General features: G+C 39.7%; 1 protein-coding gene across 1 annotated transcript in view; it reads right to left on the bottom strand.

Moving 5' to 3' along the window:
* Positions 1–15,997: 15,997 nt before the first annotated feature.
* HDAC9 (histone deacetylase 9) overlaps positions 15,998–23,848 on the bottom strand; it is a 684,467-nt gene continuing 676,616 nt past the window's right edge. The window contains 2 exon segments of the mRNA XM_030550719.1: positions 15,998–16,463; positions 18,755–18,811. Coding sequence (XP_030406579.1) covers positions 16,424–16,463; positions 18,755–18,811 — 97 coding nt within the window. The 3' untranslated portion in view covers positions 15,998–16,423.

The following is a 23,848-nucleotide window of genomic DNA, read 5'->3' as shown; positions in this document are numbered from 1 at the left end:
ACATGCTGCATTCAGTGCAGTACACCGGATAGCCCCCACTCTGCTGTTGGACTTGTGCCTGCATTATTTTGATTCTTGCAGGGTTCTTTTTGTTTGCTTGTTCTTTGGGGATTTTTTTTTCTTGGTGGTGGCTGAGGTGGGGTTATTGGCCTAAGTTTAGAGGTTGTTTGTTAGGTGTATCTGACTCATGCTCCCTCCCTGAACTCTCTCGCAAAATTCCCCTGTTTCTGTTGCTGTTTGCTTGCTTTGCATAGCAAACAAGGCAGCACACAACAAACAATCTAACAGACAACAAAGTCACCCCAAAGGTCATGTGATTGCTCCTCATTCACTTGGAGAACGTCCTTGCAAAACTGCTCCTCTGATTGCTTAGGAACAGGCTTTTTAAGCCTGTTCTCTCTGAGTTAGATCTGCTCCCTTGTCAAGGGATCCTAAAGAAAGGAATCAAAACATAGTGGGCTAGAGCCTCATTAGAGGCTCTTGGCCTTGCCTAGCAGGTCACTAGGCTCAGCACACAGCAGTCAAAACAGCCACAATACAAACTTCAATCAAGGAGGCATGTGGCAAGCAAGCACAAAACAAACACATGGACAGGCAACAAATTCAGGTACCTAAACAGCTTTGAAGGTCTGGACCTAAGCCACCAAAGCTATGCAATGTATGTAGTTTTATAGCTCTAGTATCACCTAAAACAGTAGGAGTGGAAGTGATGTGCAGTGCTGGATCATCAGGAAGAGAGGTTTTAGGGTCAGGGCCAGCTAGTGTGGGGTGGCACCCACAGGGAGTCTGTTCTAGCTTACCTTAATTTCTGGGGCATGTAGCTAGCAGAGTAAGGATAAGTGTAAATTGCTGATGTTGATTGATCTATAAAGAAAAAAAGTAGTTGTTTTCTTCACCAATATATGTATTTGTTGGTAAAATGTACAACAAGGTAACTGCAGCAATACTTTACTCATTTGTACAATTTACAGTCACAGGGTCTGATTCATCTTCGCCTTAAGGTCCCTTAGCATCAGTTATCATTGCTGCTAAGGGGCTGGAAAGCAAGTGTAAGGACCCTTCCTGTGAATACCATTGGTGCAGGGGATCTCCCCACCAGGCACAGAGTTGGTTCTGCCCATCCTGGAGAAGCTCCTAGCACAGGAGATGTCCCAAGGCAAATCAGGAAGAGCGGGGTATGTGTTAGATGTTTCTAGGGAGTTCATCTTAGGACTGTCCTAGCATCCAAAACAGTCCTCCACTGCATCATGACTGGGAAGGTGCAAACCATCCTACCTCTGTCCCTGTAAGGCCTCAGAGCTGTCTCTTCCCCAAGAGATCAGGAGATGGGGCAGCTGATAAAGTCCATTCACAATGAAAAAAGAAAGTTACTGATAAACAAACACAAAAAACCAGGCAATTCTCCTAATCTTCATGTGTGGCAGAAGGAGATGGAATGAAAGGGAAATACAATACTTTGGTGTATTAAAAGAAGTAATTCTAAATTGGTGCTAAGTTGAGGCACAAGGCATAATGCCTAACTGAAACTATAGTTCCCCAGTTTTGGAATTATCTTAGATAAAATTCAGCCAAATCCCTGCTGACTTCAATAGGAAAAGGAGTTGGCCCAACATCACTCTGTAGTTGTTAAGAAACTAAATTTATTTTAGCACCAGATATGACAACCTTCTGTTTGTGATGGCTCTCTGTAGAAGAGATTCCCGTAATAATAAGAGCTGACTTTGGTATTTCCATTCTAGCAAAAAGTACTAGACACAGTCTACATAGTTCAAATTGTGCTTAAGTCATTAAAAAAAAAACAGGATACCACACCCAGTTCATAAACCAAGGATTCTTAATAAGCTACTCCTTTAGGCCCTCAACATGATTTTCACTGTGAATACTGGTTGCTAGAAAGCAGTCCTGAGACTCCTTTTCACTGTTGCAAAATTGTACAATATTTTAAGAGGTTGAATATAGTGAATTGTGGGAATCATTTGAACATATTTTTGCTGCTGTTGCTCTCAAGATGTCACTATACATAAAGACTGGCAGAAAATGGTAAATTAAGTGTTTCTCATTTTAGTTAAGAAAGTTTTGTTAAGACTGTACTTGCAAAACCACACATACAGTACTGTACTTTTCACTGTAGCTTTCTCACTGAAATGCTGAGGCTGAGATGCTGAATGCAGCAGTATGCAGCACTTTACACAGCCAATAGAAGCCACAGTGTCCAACATAGTTTCATAGAGTTCCCATTTAGCGTTTTATAAATATGCAGCCTGTTGGCAAATTAATCTAGCATGATGAGCTGGTAAAGAGTTACTTGAAAAGGTAAATAGACATAAAAGCACTTGGAAAAGTGAGCCTTGTAAATAATACTTATACAACTGCTTCCTGAAAAGATGTCACTTGGACTTCTCCGGAGCTCTCTTCTGGGTTTTTTTGGTGTGCTCTTAAAGGTCTCATGCATTTCCCCAGCCAAAGCCTAGCTTTAAGCCATTTTAGTACTGCAATTTGAGGGCTGCCATAACATTAAATTACACCCACTTAAATAATTACATCTCTTGAGCTACAAATGATAAAATAAACGTATCAGGTTTAGTGCACACACGTTGCATGCATTCATACAGCAGTTTACACATAATAACATTCCCAAAGTAAGTTAGGGTGGACGGGAGGAAACTCTTTTGGAAATCTTTACCATTCTGTTAACATATTTTATTGTGGGAAACAATTGCTCAAACAAGCCAAAAGTTTTGGTGGAAAACTAAACTAAATCAAATGGAAATAAGCTACAGCTAAAAGGACAAATTTCAGTCAACATGCCCTTTATTTTCATTGGTAACCTCAATTAACTGTTTAAGGGCATCTGCTTGTTAAATGATGTCGTCTGTTGACTTCACAAGGTTCGTTATACATGTTTGCCCTTTCAGGGCACATAAGACTGTCTCTCATTCAACTTTATACTTGGGATCATCGTTCATTTTACTGAAATATGACAAAAGATGTGTGAGCAGGAGAAAGCAGATGGATAATTCGATGCCTGGCTGTAGTTAACAGATTTCTTGGTATGTCTGAGGTGGTTGCTGGCTCTGTGGTGGTAAAGTGTGGTGCTCTCTGGGTTTACTGTATATAGTCATTTGTAGGATTCCTTTGCTGAAACTGATCATGGTGTCCAGGAATTTGATGCTGGCATGGGAGTGTTCTAGAAAGTTTGATGGATGGGTGGTGGTGGTGGTGGAAATTGTGTTGAAAATCTATGAGGGAATTCCAGAGGATGAAAATATCATTGATATATCTCAGTTATAGTGGTGATTTTGTGGTGCATTTTCCCCCCCAGAAATTCTTCCTTGAGATGGCCCATGAAGAGGTTGGCATTTTAAGGCACGATCCTAATACCCATGGCTTGGAGAAAGTGTTTGTTGTTACATGTGAAGTTGTTGTGGGTGAGGATAACATGGATGAGTTTAGCAATGTATTTAGGGTGGATTTCCAAGCATTTTACATTATCTTGTAGGTATCTGAGGCAGACAACAATGCCATGGTGGTAAGAGTAGTGTTCAGAAGGGAAGGGTGGAGTTGGTGAAGTTGCAGTAGTGTCTTCAGGAAGTTGGCCTTTTGTGTGGTGAGTTGTTTGAGGATGATTTCTGTAAGTTCTGATACTCCCTCAGTGCCATGGCCCAGATATGATAGGGCTGCCTGGATTCCCTTGTTCGTGTATCTTGAGAAGCATGTAGAAAGTCCCTGGGGTGGGTTCATGTGGGATGAGGCTATAGAGTTTTTCATGGCATTAGATTAGATGGCATGTTTAAAATCCTGTGTGAACTGCAGTGAGGGGTCTTCTCTGAGTTCTTTATAGTGATGGTGTCAGAGAGTTGTCCAGTGACATTATTGGCATAGTTATTGTGATTAATTTTTTTTGTTATTATTAATGATTCTCTCCTATATTGTCCTTTCCTAAAATATATGAATATTATTGAGAGATTACATTGTCATCATATTTATGGTTTGCAGCCTTATTTTTGTCCTATAATTTGGCTATGCTTTCCCTTTGTTCTGGGCCTTCTGAAACCCTTTTACCCCATGTACCTGGGCCTGAAGCTCATCTGGTCAGGAAGCACAATCTACACTTCCCTCTGGACTGCTTCAATGCCAGTCTGCTATCCACACACAGGGTTAATGATTCATTCCTGGTTGGTTTCAGAGTAGCAGCCATGTTAGTCTGTATCCGCTTATGCTGAAATAAATTTGTTAGTCTCTAAGGTGCCACAAGTATTCGTGGCTGGGCCTGGCAGAGCATCTTCCTTTTCCCATAGATTCCTCCACACTCCTCCTCTACTAGGGGATCATTCCAAGAAAATACTGCAAGATGAACTTTACAGAATTTCCTAGACTCTCCAATTCTCAACCCAAGTGTTTTACCACAAGACAGCAAGATACTCCCTTTGGAGAGGTTTGGTCTGAGGAGCCAGCTTGTACATAATATGGGCGGCTTAAACAAATGGCATCCTGAGAAATATACAAAGCAAAGGAAGGTGAAACAATCAGAAACCGGCATGCAGAGTGAATTCTGAGAAATCAGCTTCCTACAAAGAGACAGGGTTTTATTAAGCTCCTACGGGCCTGATCTAATTTCCAGAATCAATAACTCATCCCTAGGGCCTTACTCTACTGTCTACTATGTTGTGGTGGGGCATGTAGTTTGTAGCTGTTATGACTTGTGTCTGCGTACTGCACCTTTAAGAGTAAAGAGCACCCTTGCCCTGCCCCTTCCCCATCCCCACCTGTCTGCAGGGGCATTCCCCTTTGAACTGTTCAAGATGGGTGCTATTACAGAGTGAGCCTTATATTGTGTGCTCTCTCATGGAAACCTTACCTTCTGATGATCTTCTTGCTCTCAATGTAAAATAAAGGCTCTTTCAGACTGAAAGGCTATAGTCTAGCAATATTTAGCATACATTTGAGCCCAGGCTCCTGGAATCATATAATGAAGTGAGAATCTCAGCTTTCTTTTTTAAAAAGAAAAAAAGCTACTAGCTGTAATGGCTGCAAGGAAATAATTGAAGATGTGAACTTTGAAAAGTTCAAAAACCAGAAGGCCAAATAACTAGATCGTTTTAAACATTTTTAAGCCACTCTTGAGATTTTCTTTTTTTGTTGTTTTTTTTTTGGGGGGGTGGGGGGTGGGGATTTTTTTCTGACTCATGACTTTTGAATGCTTGGGGTTTGCCCACCTATGTAGATGCAAGCAAACAGGCCATACAGAGGCTGCTTCCCCCTGCCCTCCATCCCTCAAGCTGTGACCCACCATGTGAGAAAGCAGGAGAGGGGGAGTAAGGCAAGTAACAGTCTTGCTCTATTCTGTAATTATATGTACACCTGAAAGGATGGTGGTGATCCAATTTCCTTTCAAATCCCCATGTGCACTGACAGCAGCATCATAGGAGACCCAAAGTAGTTTGGTTGCAATTATTAAAAACAAAGGCAGTATTTAATGATATGTGTTCGCTCTTCATAACCAAAATTCAAACTATTCCTACCAGTTTATGTAATAAATTGAAGGAATGATCTAATTCAGTATATTTAATTCAGTTATTCCTGCATTTTGTACACAGCCTAAATAGCTCTTTTTTGGTTTTCCTGGAGGTCATTCTAAAAAGGTGGCAGTTAGAAAAACCAAGAAAACTACAGGATATGATTCATAAAAATGCCTTCCCTATATGCTGTTATATTCTTCTTTACTCACGAACAAAAGCTTTTTGTCAATGTTCTAGTTAGCAGTTGGCTGCCCTTGCTTTACACATCCAAGGGGGCTCAAAACAGGGAGCTAAAATTAGATGAAGCAGAACATTCATTGGCTAAAGAAATACATCTAAAGGCCCATATGAATATATTGGGGTGGAAGGATGGTCTAGTGGCTTAATTAGGCATTAGATTAGGTTTCAGGATTGGGTTAAGGAGTTTCCTGGATCAGCCACAGACTGACCTTGGACGAGTCCCTTAACTTATCTTATTCCCCATCTGTAAAATGAGGCTAACACTTCCCTGCCTCATGGGTGTTGTAAGGATAAAAATCTATTAATGATTGTGTGGCACTTGGGCCGAGATCCTCTCCTGAATTAGGTACCTAACTCACATTGAAATTAATTGGAGTTAGGTGCCTAAATGCCCTTTGAGGGTCTGGGCCTTGGATAATACAGACATGAGGGCCATATAAATAGATCAATATGATCCAGTCACTTTTGCCCAGGGAGAATGATTGTAATTGTGACATCATGGCTGTTTTGCTATTCAAAACAAAGCAAACTACTGGGAATATGAATCCAGTTGAGAGCTAGTGCACACTGCCACCAGATAATGTCTGCTTCGCTACATGAGCTAAGAAAATGAAGGAATAAAAGTGATCCATGTGCACAGGGAGATTATGGTAGAGGGAGCTGCAAGAGGGACTGGAACTTCCTCCCAAAAGCCAAATTCTGCCCTTATTTACACCTATGTCACTCCATTGGCACCAAAATTTCCTGTCAGTGGGGCTGAATAGAAGTAGATGTAAGTGTGGGTTGTTTGACTCATTCTGTCCTTTCTCAGTCATGCTGTCACTATGGTGCCACTGTTAGGTGAATGGGGCAAAGCGTGATGGTGAATACTGTACTAAATAACAACCTTCACAAACATTTGCAGCTCTGAGTCTGTGACCTTTAATTCTAGGAATCAAAAAGAAAGTTGTCCCTATACAGTTATGTACTTACTTAGATGCCCTTTGCCACTTGGGGGCCTATTTAGAGGTTCGGTAAAACTCTTATGCATCCCTTTTGGCTATGTTTAGCTATACTAAAAAGGAGCAGCAAGTCCTAATGGGGAGGTTTGAGGTGTGTAATGGATGATGATTCAGCTACTCCTTATCTTCATCATTAAACTGACAGACATAGAAAGAGACACTCCTAAGCAAAGGAAAGGGATGCCATCAGGAATAAATACTCCAACTGCCTGTCTACCTGCACTAAGATAATTCAGCAGGACTTGACTGACATCACCTTAGATCCACAGCCCAACTACAATGCAGGCCTAAAAGGAGATAGCATCAGTTTCAGGTTAGGCCTACGAAGGTGCAGTTTTCTTCCTTAGCATCATATGTACACCAGAATGTCCCTTAAAGGCTCCAAAGTTTATATTTTAGACAAGAGTCTATCACTGCACTAATACCAGTCAAGGAGTGATGTGCCTGGACATGCTAAAAGAGAAGTGGAGTGCAGCATTAGTTCTGAAGTTCTCCGCTCCACCTGCTCCCTTCTTACAAATTGGCCTGCCGCTGCTCCCATGGTTGGAACTATTATGCCTCAGTATGGGCCTAATCCAAAGTCCCTTAAGTTCTCAGCTGGAAATGTTTTTCAGGAGGGGGACTGAAACTATAAAAAAAGAGGGCGAACACCCAAAGACACCTTTCCCCTGTCTCTCTTTGGCCATCTTACTCTTTGCACCTGAGACAACAAAAGAAGCAGTGGTTGGACTCTGGGGGAGGGGTCAGTAATGCTGTTGGAAGCCTGTGGTGAGAAACTTTGCCTTGAATCTAATTTAGTTTAAGTTAGGTGCTAGAAAGCATCTTATCTTTCTTTTTCTTGTAACCATTTCTGACTTGTATGCCTCTTTGCTTGTACTCACTCAAAATCTCTCTCTTTGTAGTTAATAGCAGTTGTATTGTTTTAGCTAATCCAGTGTGTGTAAGTTAAACTGGTGTATGTTATTCCCTTAAAGGAATAATGGACTTAATATATTTGGACTGTCCAGGAGAGGGCTGGGCAGTACAAGACATACATTTTGGGGAAGGGAAATCCAGGACTTGGAATGTGTTGGGGGTCACCTTTCAGTATAACCCAGGCTGGCAAAAGCCAAAGTGTAACCCAAGTGTCACACAGACACTCAGGGTGTGGCAGCATGCTGGAAGGGTGATTGTGAGTAGCTGAGGTAGGAGTTACTGCAGCAAGACATTGTAAGGAATCCAAGGTTGCAGGGCAGGGGTGACATACCCCCTTCCTGGTCTGTATTGCACACCTGTCACAAGTAACTTAAAATTAATGTTCCTAAAATGGTGTTTTCTCTAAGTAAAAACATCATTCATTAAACGTTATTGTAGTTAGTTATTAATAGTTGATAATTATTAATTTAGTTATGGTAGTGCTCACCACATAATGGGTGTTTGCACATGTTAGAAGTGAGAGTCTCTGCCTCAGAGAACTCACAGTCTAAGGGCAAATAGCGTGATAGCTACACAAAACATTGGCACCAATATCCAGCTCTGCCACACAGAGAATCTCATCCTAGCCTTGTAGTTGCGTTTACTCAGAATCTGGCCCCCAGGCAGAGCCAACCCCCACATTGTCCCCAGACAAAGTTCAATAAGCATGGAACATCACACATGGATCCTACATGCCCCTCACTTCAAGTATCCAGGCTGCCTGTGGGGAAGGCAAAATGACCCATAGTGTCTAGTGAGGGAAAAAAATCCTTCTCAGCCCTCCTCCTCCTCTCTCCCACACCACACACACAAAGATGATTGGCATAATACTCACAGAATCCCCAGAAATTTGGTGTCACCTCACTCTGGTTGGAGGGGAGGGGAAAAGCAAGATGTCAAACATGAATGCGCAATGCAGACTTAAATAGCCCTTCAAGGTGGAGTGTATCTCCTCTGAGGAGAAGAAAGGGGCCAAACAGCTCCCTCTACTCCTTTCAAAGCAGCCAATGGGCTGCCATTGCTGAGAAGAAAACCTCTCTCCAGTTAGGAGGAACCAAAGAGGAGGTAGGGAGGAACTCACTCCCAGTGGCAGAAGGATCTCAGGAGTGTCTTTACTTCTGCCTGTCCACCAGAGTGCCTCCTTTTTTCAGACAGAGGACCATTTCTGTGGCAAGTTGGTTTTAAAACAGAATTGGTGTCTGTTTGAAGTTTCTCAGACGTTTGGAATGTTAGAAGTAGTCCCAGGGGAGCTGGTCTAATGCACAGCGTTCAGGTGAGGCTGCAAAAAGAGACTGATGAATGCAATTTATCACATAACGCTGCAGTTTTTCATACGGATATCACTAACTACAGACAACCAGAGAAGCAGATAGATGAGACAGATAAGCTGTTTGAGGGCATGGAGCATGTTTTTTAATATTTCATGTAAATTACAGGGCTACAAATATAAATGTTATATAATCACAATATGTTGTACAGGGCAAATCTCCCCCCACCCTCCTCATCAGGATGATTAAGAAATAAAAAGACATTGAATTCTGGAGAACTAATTTAAACTGAAATAAGGCTTTTTTTTTTTAAAAATGGCCTCTGAAATGGTGCTTGCAAAATTTCTATTTGTGTAGGTAAACAGGGATTTGCCTTTGCAAATCAAATACTTGTGCACCCAACTACCCATTTGTATGCCAGATTTTCCAATTCTGTGAGCACAAAATGCCACACAGAGTAGCGGATTTCATAGCCCCAAATTCAGAGGCCACTTTGAATTATGTGAATATGATGAAAATTTATTCCAAGTTAAATATGACATTTTTTATTTATTCCACCCTGGTCTTGAGCTCTAAATGAAAACTAGTATGCTATCATACAATAGTAACCCCCCTAATTATAGTAATATGGTAGTACACTGTAATGTACTATTACTGTGCTACACAGTATATTTCTTCCCCAAAAGGAGTAGGTTCTGAAGAGCTTATTTCAATAGGGGGAGGCTTGGGCCCACTGCAAGTTCCTCAGTGCCTCAGAACAATGAGCCAAATTAAGTACAGAATATGAGCTTGGTGTTTCAGCCTTAATTCTGAGTCTCTTTTGCCTTACGAGGGTTTTAGTCTGACATATAACATTACTTTTACATTAACGTTTGCGGTTCAGTTTTTTATGCACTCCAGCTTCATCACACTCAACCCTTTATGTTTTATTAGTCAAATTCCTCTGATTCAACCAGGGTGGCAAGTTCAGATGCCGAATGTCTATTTAATCCAGATTTTTAATAACAGAAGGGGAAAAAAAACCAGAGGAGAGTATGAAACAATCTTATTTCAAATAGCCTTTATTCACACTAGAACAAGATTAACAGTCAAATAATTATACAAAACACAAGACAAAAAGAATTTGTACAACTTGATTGAAGTCTACTTATACCAGTCCAATGCCTATATATGTACAGCCAACACATTTTTGGAGCACAACACTACTCAAAGTCACCCAATGGAAGCTTTCAGATACAAAAATGTATCAGGACTAATAATGATCCACTGGCACCTCTTAGTTGTATAGCAATACTAATATTAACCTTTTATTCTAGAAGAGTTTTGCACATTTGGGATGATCCCACTGCTTTCCAAACAGGTTTGTCAACTAAAATTTTTCTCAGCAGCTCCTACTTTAATGAAGCTGGAAAAACAAATGACAGATGAAACTTTTAATGTACAGCAAGCACAATGTATTGCTTTTAGTATAGAAACAGATAGCAAACAACAAATTAAACTAAAAATTGACATTTCAACTGTGCATCTTTAGACCAGAGAAAAAAAGCAGCATTGTTGACATACACAGCGACAAGCTTGTTCTGAAAGATTTAACAACAAATGTACTAGGTGTTGCTTTTTGCTGTTCTACTGCATCCTTATTTTAAAATGTTAAACCTAATAGGTAGTTTAACACAGCAATAAATAAAGTAGCAAGGGTGAAGCGTATGGAGAGGTTCCTCAGTCAAACTAGCATACTTGTTACAGGGCTGACTCAAAGCCCACTGAAGTCAATTGAAAACTTCTCATTGGTGTCAATGTGTTTTGGGCCAGACCTCTAGTTAAGATAGAAATGGTGCTTTATATAAAAATGGGCCTGACCTGTTCAGTTCAGATCTGAATCTGGTTCTGAACTTTTCCAAAGTTCAGGCATGTCTGGATCCAGAGTTTAGGTCTGGGTCCAGTGTGGCTCAATGGACCTTATCCAAAGCACATTGAAGTCAATGGGAGAAGTTCCATTGTCTTCAGTGGACTTTGGATCAGGCTCCATGCAACTTTGCCTTTGCAGATGTGCCTACAGGCAGTGAATATCAAGAAATACCATGGGAAGTACCTTAAAATTCCAGAAAAGCATTTGGAGATTTAGCAAAGAAGAATCATCTCTCACATAATATAGTGACAGAGCTTCTAACGTTTATGGTCCATATTTCTCTGGACCTTATGCACACGCCAAGTACTACATGACTGGACCCACAGTGTTACAGTTTAATTATTCACATTCAGCTATTAAAACTGAGCAGCCTCATATGCAGAATACTTTATAAATGGTCATAAAATGCTGAGCTGCAGAATCCAGCTCTACGAGGAGGGACTGGAGAGTATGTACAGTATATGCAGTACCAGCTGGAAAGTTCTTGTCATTTTTAGCTTTTCTCTTGTGGTGTGCTAGTTACTGGTGCCTAAAACTTCGCTTCTGCTGAGCTGGTAGCAAGATGCCATGGAACAAAAATCCCTCTTTTGGACCAAATGAAAATATTACATTGCTAGTCCCCAAATGGACCATTTGTGAGGTTAGAGAGGAATGTTAGTTTCAAAGTCACAACAATCAGCAGACAGACAGTGAAATCAAACTAATAAAATACTGACTCCAGTTTGGATCTGTTACAAAACTGAGCATTTAATTGCAAATAAAGAAGACTGTTTATTCTGTGAGAAGTGACGGAGATAAGTTATTCCCACATCAAGCACAGAGACTTCTGTCAGAACGAACAGATTTTTGTACTCTGCAAATAAAAGTACAGTTAAAATGAAACACATAATAAGTGAAGTGAAAAAGTAAAAGCTGAAGAAACAATGAAATCCCCAAACCCTTCCAATTCCAGGTAGCAGAGTTAAGAGACATTCTTTCCCAGCAGGTTTCCCCTATCAACATATTTATTCTCTTTTACTTCCATATGGAGTCTGAAAAAAAACAAACAACCAAACCAACACCACCACCACCCGTCACACACACACTTTACAGTGGTTCACCAGGCCCTATGGGTGACCTTTTAAAATAAAACAACTATGCACTGTTATTTAGGTCTTTGAAAGGAGCAGAACCAGTGGAGCAGAACCTTCTGTTTCTCTATAACTCTCACATTAGACCGCATCTCTCCTCGAGGCTTGTGCATTTTGGGTGAGAGGGATGACTACATGGAGCACATTTTAACGGGAGTGCACCTAATTGTCACTATTTTTTTTTTTGAAAGGGGAGAGGAATTTTCAGAGGTGTAGATGGCAGTTAGGCACTTTGCACTACAAGTTAATGGGAGTTGGGTGCCTAATTGCCATTTGTGCCTTTGGAAATCTTCCCCTGGGTTGCTAGTTCCAGACAGATTGCCCTGAAAGTGTTGAGCTGTATGTCTACAGAAACTAGTCTGTCTCCAATTCTTGGTCTCTACAGTACCTCTGGAGTTGGCTGCAGCACAACCTTTCTAATATTTCATCTCCAATTATGCTTCCCAGCTTTTAAGGGGGTTTGTACTCAGACAAGATATCTGCAGGAAAAAAAAATCCAAGATATTCCAGACAGAGAATAATTTTGCCATCGTATCCTTAGCTGTGCTTTGTTGGGTTTTTTTGTCATATAAAAGACAAAGTAATCTTTGCTTATATAAGAGCTATTTTTATTCTCTAGTTATTTTATTAGTTTTACATAAGAAAGGTTAGTGGATTTTTCAGGTTTGATTTCCTCAAACTAGTTTCCTCACTTTCATGGCAAGTAAAATTAAGTAGGTAGGCAAGCAAAGGACCAATCCTGCAGTCCTCACACTGGCCAGACTTCTGTGGACTTGGATTACTTTTGTGGGAAGTAAGAACCAAAGAACCAGGCCCATAATTGCTGCAGCTTGTACTAAAGCAAATTAGTACATGTGTGATTCCCACAAGAAAAGTCAGAAAATGAACCACAGGATACACAGAGTTATTAGCAGTTGAATATTCATTGTTATTTCCACCCCAGTCCCTTAAAGGTATTATAGTGGAGAAATACAAGTTGGCCTTCATATTGTGCTACATGCTATCCCCATCTGGTTTATCAGATACAGGGGCTTGGAATCACTATGAGTTTCTATTCTGAATTTCCTGCAAGGTCTCCCACCTGAACCAGGGGTTTACACCTATAGAAATGGTGGGGGAGTGATTGTCCCCAAAACTTGCTGAGGTTCTGACTTCCATAGAGAGTAGGAGAATCACATGGAGGTCCAGGGTCTCTGTATACCTCCTTTGACTCCACCTTCTCCATGACATTATGGATCCCATAGGAATGTCCCATTGTATGACTATTTAGGCCCACATTTTCACAAGTAATCTAATTTTGTGAGCCTCTTTTTTTTGGTGGCCAACTTTAGATACTGGGGGCCTAATATTCAGAAGTGCCAGTCTTGTCCAACTCAAGTCAATGGGCACTACATGTCTGCTATTCCTCTGTAAATCAGTTCTTAGATGTCTAAACTTGGAGACTGAAAAATGGAGATACCTAAAATTAGCGAACACTTTTGGAAATTTGGGCTTGATTTCAATCAAAAACAAGCATTTGTAAGTAGGCGGGTGTGATTACTGACCAAGAGATATGCCTAAAATCTGTGCTTAAATAGGAGAGAGTCTAACAGCATCCTATGGGGAGCTATTGTTGATAATAAAAATTAAAAAAAAAACAAGGTGAGAATAAAACAGCAGCAAGTGAAACTACCCTCTGAGAAAGCACTGGTTTGTTTTAAAGAGAGTGTTGATATTCTCCATAAGCCTCAGTCATTTCCCACAGGGCTATGGTGTGTCTTGTAATGGTATAATCAAAAAGCAATGGTGCTCTGAACTTGCAAATACAGGGCCTGATCTTCCTTCCATTGAAATCAATGAGAGTTTTGTGATTGACTTCAGTGGGAACATGAGCAGGCAAACGTTCATCTGTAATTAATCCTACGTGTAGTTTATCTGCACATTTGGTTATCCAAATGATTCTAAGTGGAACCAACAGCGTACACTTATATATGAACGTCTGTCTATAGGAAAGCATGAATGTGTGATTGATTTAATAATGTGTTTTTAATCCAAATGGTCTTAGAATTTGTAAAATGATTCCAATTACCAATTAGCTGATGTCTACACATCCCCCCTCACCCATAAACACAGAGTTACTTTAGTGTAGATCAATAATTCTTATTTGCATATATGTTAGAAAATGCAAATAGATTTTAGGTTATTTTTAAATCCTCCCAACTATGTATCCAATTAAAATATTACACATTGTTTTAAACCAGGACAAACTTTTTAAAATACCCAATCCATCAGCCATGGTTCTTGGTTTCCTTGAAGCATAGTTTCTTTGATGATTACTAGAAAATTGCAATAACTGACAGGTAAGATGGTTGTGACAAGCTTATTTGATAATACAGGACCAAATCCTGATTGCTTTATTTATCTGAATAGCCCCATTCAAGTCAATAGACTATATTCAGCTTTGGTGTAATTCCATGGGAGAGAATTACACCCCAAAGAATTTAGCCTGTTGAGACTATTTGCATTAGTAAAACAAGCAGGAATTAGCTCATAAAAGTGTGGATAGAATTTTATTTTATTTTAAAAATTAATGAATGGTATATATCCATTTTAACATAACTCTTTCAAAACAGAAGTCTACTTCATGTTATAGGAAATTACATTCCTTTCAGATTTCCTATTTCAAAGAGTGCCTCAAGTTTCCAAGATTTCCAAGAGAGTTTTTGTATAAGTAATAAAAGTCTTTAAAATTAAAATGCTAATTGTAAACAAACCCCAACGCATGAAAAATATAGTCTGACTGCATAACAAAAGAGAATTATATAATTCTATTTGAGTGAAATCTTTCATCTTTGATTTACAGGTTTGAGTCCCCTATAACTGAAACCATATTGTTCCATATCTTTCATATCATGGCATTCCCCAAAATCTTGTTTTAATTAAGGTTTCTTTCAGATTTCTGAATAAAAAGCATGACAGTCTTCACTTATGGTTTTAATATATCCTTTGAGTTTGGAAAATATATAAAAAATGAACATGACTTACTTTCAAAAGCAAAGCCAGCTTTCAAATACTGCAAGTAGAATTCTTCAAGGTAAGTAAAATAGCCCCCAGGGTTCATTGGCGGGGGGGTTGGGGGGGTGTGGAATTGTAAACAAAACTAAACTTGCTGTATCACAGTTTGTGTTCATTTAAAGTATTCTACATAAATTCCCTGTTCCCTTTTACTTTCTCTGACATTAAGGCAACATGTGTAATAGTTGAAGTGTTCATTATCAGGTAAAGGCACAATTCTATGTTACGCTCTCAAACATTAAGGAGTTAAAGTCACTTTTCAAGGACATTTTGCTACTTTCAAGGATCTAAAATATAGACTAAACTCTTTGAAACTTTTTAAGCAATACTAACTTTTGTGGGTCTGCAGTGATTAAAATAATCTGTTTGCATTCAGATGGTGACATAAAAAAAAAGTCTCAACAAATTATCACTGCAGAAACACCTGAGCTTCCAATGAGTTGCACACAGATACTTAAGCTTTTTCTTCTTAAAGTCAGGCTGCAAAACAAACTAAAACAATTTTTGAAAAGTCATCCATTTTTCAGAGACTATTTGAGTCTCTAATGCACATATGCTGAAAGCTACTGTCAACTACGCAGAGTGCAGCATTTTTTAAAAGGCAGAAGATCACTCATTGTAGAGAACGTTGGTTATGGTGTTATTGATATAAAATTATACATTAAACAGGGATATAATTTTAGAGAAAGAGAAAATAAAATAAAACACCACTAAGCACAGTACTTTGGGGGACTGAAAGTATAGCAGGAGTGCTTTCTTTTTAACTAACATTCCCTCATCCTAATTTGCATGTCTTTAATTTATCCAAACAAGAATTCAGTACATTGCCTTAAAAAGACACAGTTTATGAGCTATCCATTATTTCATTACACTGAGCACAAAAAACAAATTCTATTAACATTTTAACACAGTGTGAAAACAATTACCCAGTAAAAAGTGTTTCAAAATGTCAGGAAGAGTGATTCGTGGAGTTTCCCTAGAATTTTGCTGGATGTTGCAATTCTTGTAGCGATAAATAATCTATCATGTAGAATATTTGAATATTTCTATTTCGCAATTTATGTCAGTGAGTGGGTCACACAGCATATTAAAAGCATGCACTATGCTCTTTCTCTCAAGCCTGATTTATTGTAACGTTAGAATTGTAGCGGTTACATTTAAGGAATCTTTAGGGCCCTTTCAAGTCCATCCAAAGAACAAGTGAAGCTGCTGTTCAGAGTTTTGTGCCCAGTATTTATGTTCCATCTGATCTGTGCCACCCAAGCAGCAGACAAGACATGTCTGAGGGTGCTTTGGGGGGATACACAATGATGTCACACACAGGAAATATCAGAGAGGACTTGGCACTTCACAAGGCTGGCTCTTCTTCCATGAGCTCGCCAGCAGCTCTGTACAAATAAACAGGCAATCAGAATACAGCGCAAGAGTACACAATGACATTGTAGATTTTCATGCATAATCAAAGCTGATTTTTCAGCTCTCGCTGATGTTTATTTGTGTTATTCAGTTATCCATAAATAGAATTTCTTTCTTAGGAAGTATAAACACATGTCAAGTGGAAAAACATTTTAGATCTAAGCAATCACTGCAAATGTTCCTGTTTATATTAAAATATGTCAGAATATTTTATAACTTTAGGTTCAGAAATGTACATGCGTTGTGTCAGCAAAGTCAAATAATTTGATGAAAAAAATTAGCTGTGATACTTTTATTTTTCAAGCATTTGCAACTAAAAATAAATTATTATTCTTCAAATGGGACCATACCATTAAAACCAAATAGTTACCATGTAGTTAGCTGACAGGCCAGTCCTCTGATTTTTGCTTCTGCACCTTCATAACTACAGTGGTTGGTTGCATGTCTTCCTAACATTTCTAACACCAAATTCTTAATTTGATTAGCACATCACTGCCATACAGCAGGTATCTATTAATAATTTAAAATCAGATTAGGCATCTATCTTTTATTAGAAATCATCTGAGAGACATTCCACTCAGGCAAAACCAAAACCAACTGTTAAAGATGTACAGCTGGTGTAAACTGCCATAGATCTATGACAAGTTATGCCAGTGGAGGATCTGCCCCACTATCAGCATCCACTATTTAAGGGATTGTCAGAAATTATATTAGAAACCTCATCGTTGAAAGGCTTAAGAATTTGGACATGACCATTTTTTTCCTAAGAAATAATTTGACAAAAAATATTTAAGCTTGGAACTTCTGTTGAAAAAAGAAAGGCAGTTTAAGCCATTTTTTACATGAGAGGAGGGCTAAACCAAAAAGAAGCTTCATCAGTAAATCTCACTTAACGTTTGGATTCAATAAAGCCTCCCCCAGGAAGTGGAAGCTCTCATGCAAGCCCTAGAAAATTAATTATGTGAGACTTGCATAGCCTTACATGGGTTTCTGCAGCAAGTAAGCCAAAGAACTTAAACTGAATCTGGACTTTATTTAAGGCTCCTCCAATGAAAATTCAGTAGTGTCTCTTTAAAGGAATTTATACAGGTTATTAATCCAATCACTAATCACTTTTGGTATTTTGAAAAAATAAAATAAAATGAGTGTGATATGAAAAAGCAAATGTCTTGTAACTAACTACTTTCCATAAAGATTTTTACAATGTGTTTGGATTATTAATCCATAAAGGGCAAATCCTTCCCCCTTCCCCACGCTGTGGAGGGTCTCATATGCAACGTAACCACTCACGTTCTGCTGCTCCTGGGAGTTGAAAGGGAATGGAATTTATGGGAGCTCTGCAGAAGTGTACACCCATGCATACAGCTCTGTGTAGGTATGTTTGAAAATGTGGCAGGAGCAGAGCTGGATAGGATTGGTGTATCTAGTTCCAGACAAACTGACCATTGCCACACATGGCACATGCCTGTGTTCATGGAAATTTTAGGGAAAAAGTAGGTTCAATTTTTCACTGGTGTTTTTTAAATGCTGCAACCAGCTATGCAGCTGTTCTGTGGCCTGATAAAGGAGTCCCAATACCCTCTTGAGGTCACTTACACAAGGCTCACTACTCACTGTGGTGCACTGAATTCCAAGTGATAGGGTATAAATGCCCCACCGACTCTGTGATAAATATGCACTCATTATAATTTCTTGAAGTGAGTCATCACTGCGTATACAACATGTATATTAAGGCTAACAGAGAAAATGTACAAAAATCAAGGTACAGATAGACAAATTATCTTAGGGTGGTTGATTTGTGTGAGAGAGTAGGGGTATGTTGTATAAGCTAGGGCTTTCATAGTATTTGCCCCCAAGACTGCACATCATTTGCAATGGAAATGGGTCCCAGAACAGAAGCCTATCTGCTACCACTGGAGGTGAAAAGAGAGCCTCCCAGCATAACCTCTCCACAAGGCTTATCATAGCATTCCTATGATTCTATACTTGATGTATTGGCTTTTTTATGATTCTGTGATTCTTGACTGTCTCACCTGAACTCTGCTAATCCATCTCCCCAGAGGATGCATCTAATATTTCAAACTTTTGAGCCATTTCAAATAGCTGCCATTTTGTGCCATAGACAACAGGCCAGCTAAACAAAGCCATCTTTCCCCCAATGTATATTCTCCTATATTCTAATTTATCCTCCACCTGGAAGGAACAGGATGGGCAGTATTAGGTCATATACCAGTGATAGGTTACAGGTCCATTAGCTTCCTACCCTTCAGAGTTTCCAACCATTTCAAGGGGAAGAGTCCCATCTTTTCCAAATAGAGCCCTGGAAGATCACAAAATATCAGACTATAAAGTCATGCTATTGTTATGTATAGAAAAGTTATTAGAGAACAGTTTTTAGGAATTTTGACAATTTTGTTGATTTTAACAGACGGTCTTCTTTCATTTATATTCATGCAAACCATTGACTTCAATAGGATTGCAAGGATTAAGCTAAGAGCAGAAACTGACCATATTTTACATGTATATAATATATGTCAGTGTATATATATCATTACACACACACACACACAAACAACCACCTATGTAGAAGTGATACCCACATGCCAAATTGAAAATCCATGGATTCTTAAACATATTATCTTGCAACTTTGATCACTTCACCTGGTTTCTCTGCTCACTAATCCATCTTCCTTTGGATTCATTCTCACATCACAACCTAGGAACTGACATACAGAATCTGACTTGAAATCCATCTAGTCCAGTGTCCTGTTTCTGAGAGTCACTGGTAGTAGATCCCTCCAAGAAGGTCAAAGAACTCGACTGTAGAAAGATCTGGGATAATCTGACCACCCCACCCCCACCTCCCAACACACATATACTCACATTAGGTCTCATCCTTGTCTCTAAAAGTTAGAGATTGGCTTAAAACCTGAAGAATGAGGTTTAATATCCTTTCCAAATTTTGTTATTAATAATGATATTGTTGGATATTCTTGCTATCCATATAAGTAAACAATCTCTTTTTGAATCTTGTTTCGTTCTTGGTCTCAATGACTTCTGTGGCAATGTTTAATACATTTCCTTTCTCAGTTTTCAATTTTTGTCTTTGTTCTTGTATTATAACAAGAAGAACTGAAGATCCTGACCTATCTTTTCCATACCATGATTGTTTTATATGCTTTATTATGCCCCCTCTTACTCGTCTCCATCTAAGGTCAAGAGTCCCAATCTTTTCAATCTCTTTTCATACGAGTGTTTTTCAGTGCCCTTGATCATTCTCATCACTGTTCTCTGAGCCTCCCCTCCCCACCAGTTCTGTACAGGACCCCCTCACTTAAAGTCCTCTCAGTTAACATTGTTTCGATGTTACAGCAGCCTGTTGAAGCTAGGTGGTGGGTGGTTGGAAGCAGGGTGGACCAGCAGCCCCCCCATCAGCTCCCTACTCCCCTAAATTCCCTGTGCAGCAGCTGTCCCTCCCCGCACTGCCATGTGCTGCTCCTGCCCTCTGCCTTGGAGCTGCTCCCAGAGACTCCTGCTTGCTGTGCAGGGAAATGGGGGGGGGGAATGTCAGGGTGTCTCCCCCTCCCCCCTGCTCCTGCACCCCGCTTACTCCATCATTGGAATTACACAGATTTCTCAGCTCAACATCATCACACTGAGATTAAAAATAAATGTATAAGGTATGTTTCTAAGCAACAGAGAACTGTCAAATGCTCATACAGCATAAGAACATGAGAATAGCCATACTGTGTCAGACTATTGGCCAAGTATCCAGTCTTCCAACAATGGCCAATGCAGGTGCTTCAGAGGGAATGAACAGAACAAGTAATCACCAAGTGATCCATCCCCTGTCGCTGATTCCCAGCTTCTGGCAAACAGAGGCTAGGGCACGTCAGAGCACGGTTTTGCATCCTTGCCCATGCTGGCTAATAGCCATTGATGAACCTAGCCTTCATAAACTGGTTTGTTTTTTTTTTTAGCCCTGCTATAGTCTTGGCCTTCACAACATCCTTTGGCAAAGAGTTCCACAGGTTGACTGTGCTTTGTGTGAATAAATACTTCCTTGTGTTAGTTTTAAATCTGCTGCCTATTAATTTCATTTGGTGATCCCTAGTTTATGTTATGAGAAGGAATAAATAACACTTCCTTATTTACTTTCTCCACACCAGTCATAAATGTATAGACCTCTATCATATCTCCCCTTAGTCATCGCTTTTCAAAATGGAAAAGTCCCAGTCTTATGAATCTCTCCCCATATGGAAACTGTTCCATACCATAATCATTTTTGTTGCCCTTTTCTATACCTTTTCCAATTCCAAAATATCTTTTTTGAGATGGGGTGACCAGATCTGCACACAGTATTCAAGATGTGGGAGTACCAGGGATTTATATAGAGGCAATATCATATTTTCTGTCTTATTATCCATCCCTTTCCTAATGATTCCCAAAGTTCCATTAGCTTTTTTGACTGCCACTGCACATTGAGTGGATGTTTTCAGAGCACTATTCACAATGACTCCAAGATCTCTTTCTATCCCCATTATTTGGTATGTATAGTTGGGATTATGTTTTCCAATGTGCATTACTTTGCATTTATCAACATTGAATTTCATCTGCCATTTTGTTGCCCAGTCACCCAGTTTTGTGAGATCTCTTTGTAACTCTTCTCAACTTGTTTTGGACTTAACTATCTTGAGTAGTTTTGTATCATTTGCAAATTTTGCCACCTCACTTTACCCCCTTTTCCAGGTCATTTATGAATATGTTGAATAGCACTGGTTCCAGTGCAGACCCCTGGGGGATACCACTATTTACCTCTCTCCATTCTGAAAACTGACCATTTATTCGTACTCTTTGTTTCCTATCTTTTAATCAGTTACCAATCCATGAGAGGACCTTCCCTCTTATCCCATGACAGCTTACTTTGCTTAAGAGCCTTGGGTGAGGGACCTTGTCAAGGGCTTTCTGAAAATCTAAGTACACTATATCCATTGGATCCTCTTTGTCCACATGCTTGCTGACCCCCTCAAAGAATTCCAGTAGATTGGTGATTTTCCTTTACAAAAACTATGTTGACCCTTCCCCAACAAATTATGTTCATCTATGTGTCTGATAATTCTGTTCTTAACTATCGTTTCAATCAATCTGCCTGGTACTGAATTTAGGCTTATCAGGTTGTAATTTCTGGGATCACCGCTGGAGCCTTTTAAAAAATTGGCATCACATTAGCTATCCTCCAGTCATCTGGTACAGAAGCTGATTTAAATGATAGGTTACAGACTGCAATTAGTAGTTCTGCAATTGCACAATAGAAATGCATTCTCAGGGACATATTTTCTGGTGTGGTGTGGCTGTTTCTGTGCACAGCAGAATGTGGCCCTAGCCTAGCTCAGCTGTGGAGGATCACTACTGCGTAAAGGTGATTTCTGGTGTAAGGCTCTTATCCTTGCCATAGAATAGCAGGACAAGAGAGGTATGGCCAAAGGAAAAAGTTTGGCCAGAATACTTTGTGCCATGCCAATCCTAGAGTGTGGTTTCATCCCACTCGGGCTGTTTACAGCTGGCATAAATTAGAACAGCCCTCATGATGCTCTAACTTGATGCAAGTGGATTAGTCCTGCACAGAGATGACACTAGGGTCAGAAGAGTGCAAAGACAAGTGTTATGCACCTCTGCATGTGAGCGGGCACACGCGCGCGCACGCACACACACACACACCATGACTGGCAGTCTATGAAAAACAGTTGCATCTCAGGATCTGGTCTTTCATCTTTCCAACAAAAATTATAACATGATGAAAATCCCAGTCATTAGTTCAGAAACCACAGAATCCTCTAAAATGGATTTTAATCCAACATCTAAGAATTACATTTCATATCTCATTTCCAGTCGGGTAAAATCTATATCCAGGTAAATCAGGGACATGAATTCAAATTCTTTTATATGTATTCCTAAGATTTGCTTTAAAATAATTAAGTACCAGATAGCCCCTGCTCCTTTAAAAAAAAAAGAAGAAAAAGTAAAAGAATCAAGGAGACTATTGTACTGAACTTTTTCAAAACAAAAGTTTTGTGAAGCAACTGTTGGCCACTACAGAGCTCTAATCAGTTATACGTGTATCTCATTTAGATAACAGTGTGTTGTGGTTAAACATGTTTATAGGACCATGCCTATTTATTTAATTGTCTCTGTATTTAAATTTGTATTTACATCATTCATATCTTCCCTTCTGTCCTATCCATAAATCACTTCTCCCTTATCTATTCTCTCCTGAAGTCTACAATTTAGGTTTAAATGTATACTAAAACGCATAGAGTATTTTAACAAAAAAGAACACCAAGAAAAAAATAGCTTTTCATAAAGTCTGCTTCACTCAGCATGTCAGGGCCAATCAAATTGAAACAACTGTCTACTTTGTGTTGTCATTTACCACTGCAAAAACAAAAAAGGGGGGGAAGAAAGAAAGAAAACTAAAAAAAAAAAAAATACTTAGAATGATTCTTAGCCAGGAGCATTTTATCCTTTTTTCATCAGTGGTAAATGAGTCAGATATGAGTTGGCCAGAAAATGAGCTGCATTACCCAAAATCTGAGTTTAAAATGAGTCATCTCACTCCAAACACCAATATATCCTCCAACATAACTGGCAAGAGTTTCCTACAAAGAGACTCTCCTCCTATTGCTCTCTTCATCTGGGAGCCTGATTCTACACAGCTGAAGTCAATGGGATCGTTACCATATATTCAGTGAAGCAGGATTGAGTCCTTGGAATGCCGCTCCTAGAAGCACAGCACAGCAGCTGTAGCCCAGATACGTGTGCATGCAGGGAGGGGATTTAAACCACCTTTGCATCCTCTCCAGTTGCTCTGAGCTGTGGAAAGGCTCTTATCATAACTTCTACAATTCTGGGGGCCTGTCTAAGTTACAGCACCCTCCCTAGACTACCATGTGGATGGCAGCACTGTGTGCTTTGGCCCTGTGTTCAGCGTGACCTGGCACACCCCGTATATCAGGGCTTGCCAGGGGATCCTCTGATGGCAGCCTTACAGCTCTGTTCTTCAGTGCCAGTTCCAGTGCAATGCTCACTCAGCTGAAACCAGAGCTTAGAGGGGCCCTTTACATCTGGCATAAAGGGCTGGAACAAGGGAGAGGCCCTCCTCCTTGGTCTGTAATTGTTATATGTGTTACTGCCCTGTATGGGTCTGTCTCACTGCAGTTACTTCAATTTTATGCTGCTGTACTTCACAGAACTTAAGGGAGTTAAGATGGTGTAAAATTGGAGTAGTGCAGTGGTAAATCAGGCCCTGTGTTTCTAATGCTGCTTTAGAGCTCCTCCATGTCTGTGCTAAGCGCACACA

This window comes from Gopherus evgoodei, chromosome 2 (genome assembly GCF_007399415.2).
Source record: "Gopherus evgoodei ecotype Sinaloan lineage chromosome 2, rGopEvg1_v1.p, whole genome shotgun sequence".
In the NCBI taxonomy this organism is placed as follows: domain Eukaryota; kingdom Metazoa; phylum Chordata; order Testudines; family Testudinidae; genus Gopherus; species Gopherus evgoodei.
This window is presented reverse-complemented; position numbering and strand designations above follow the sequence as displayed.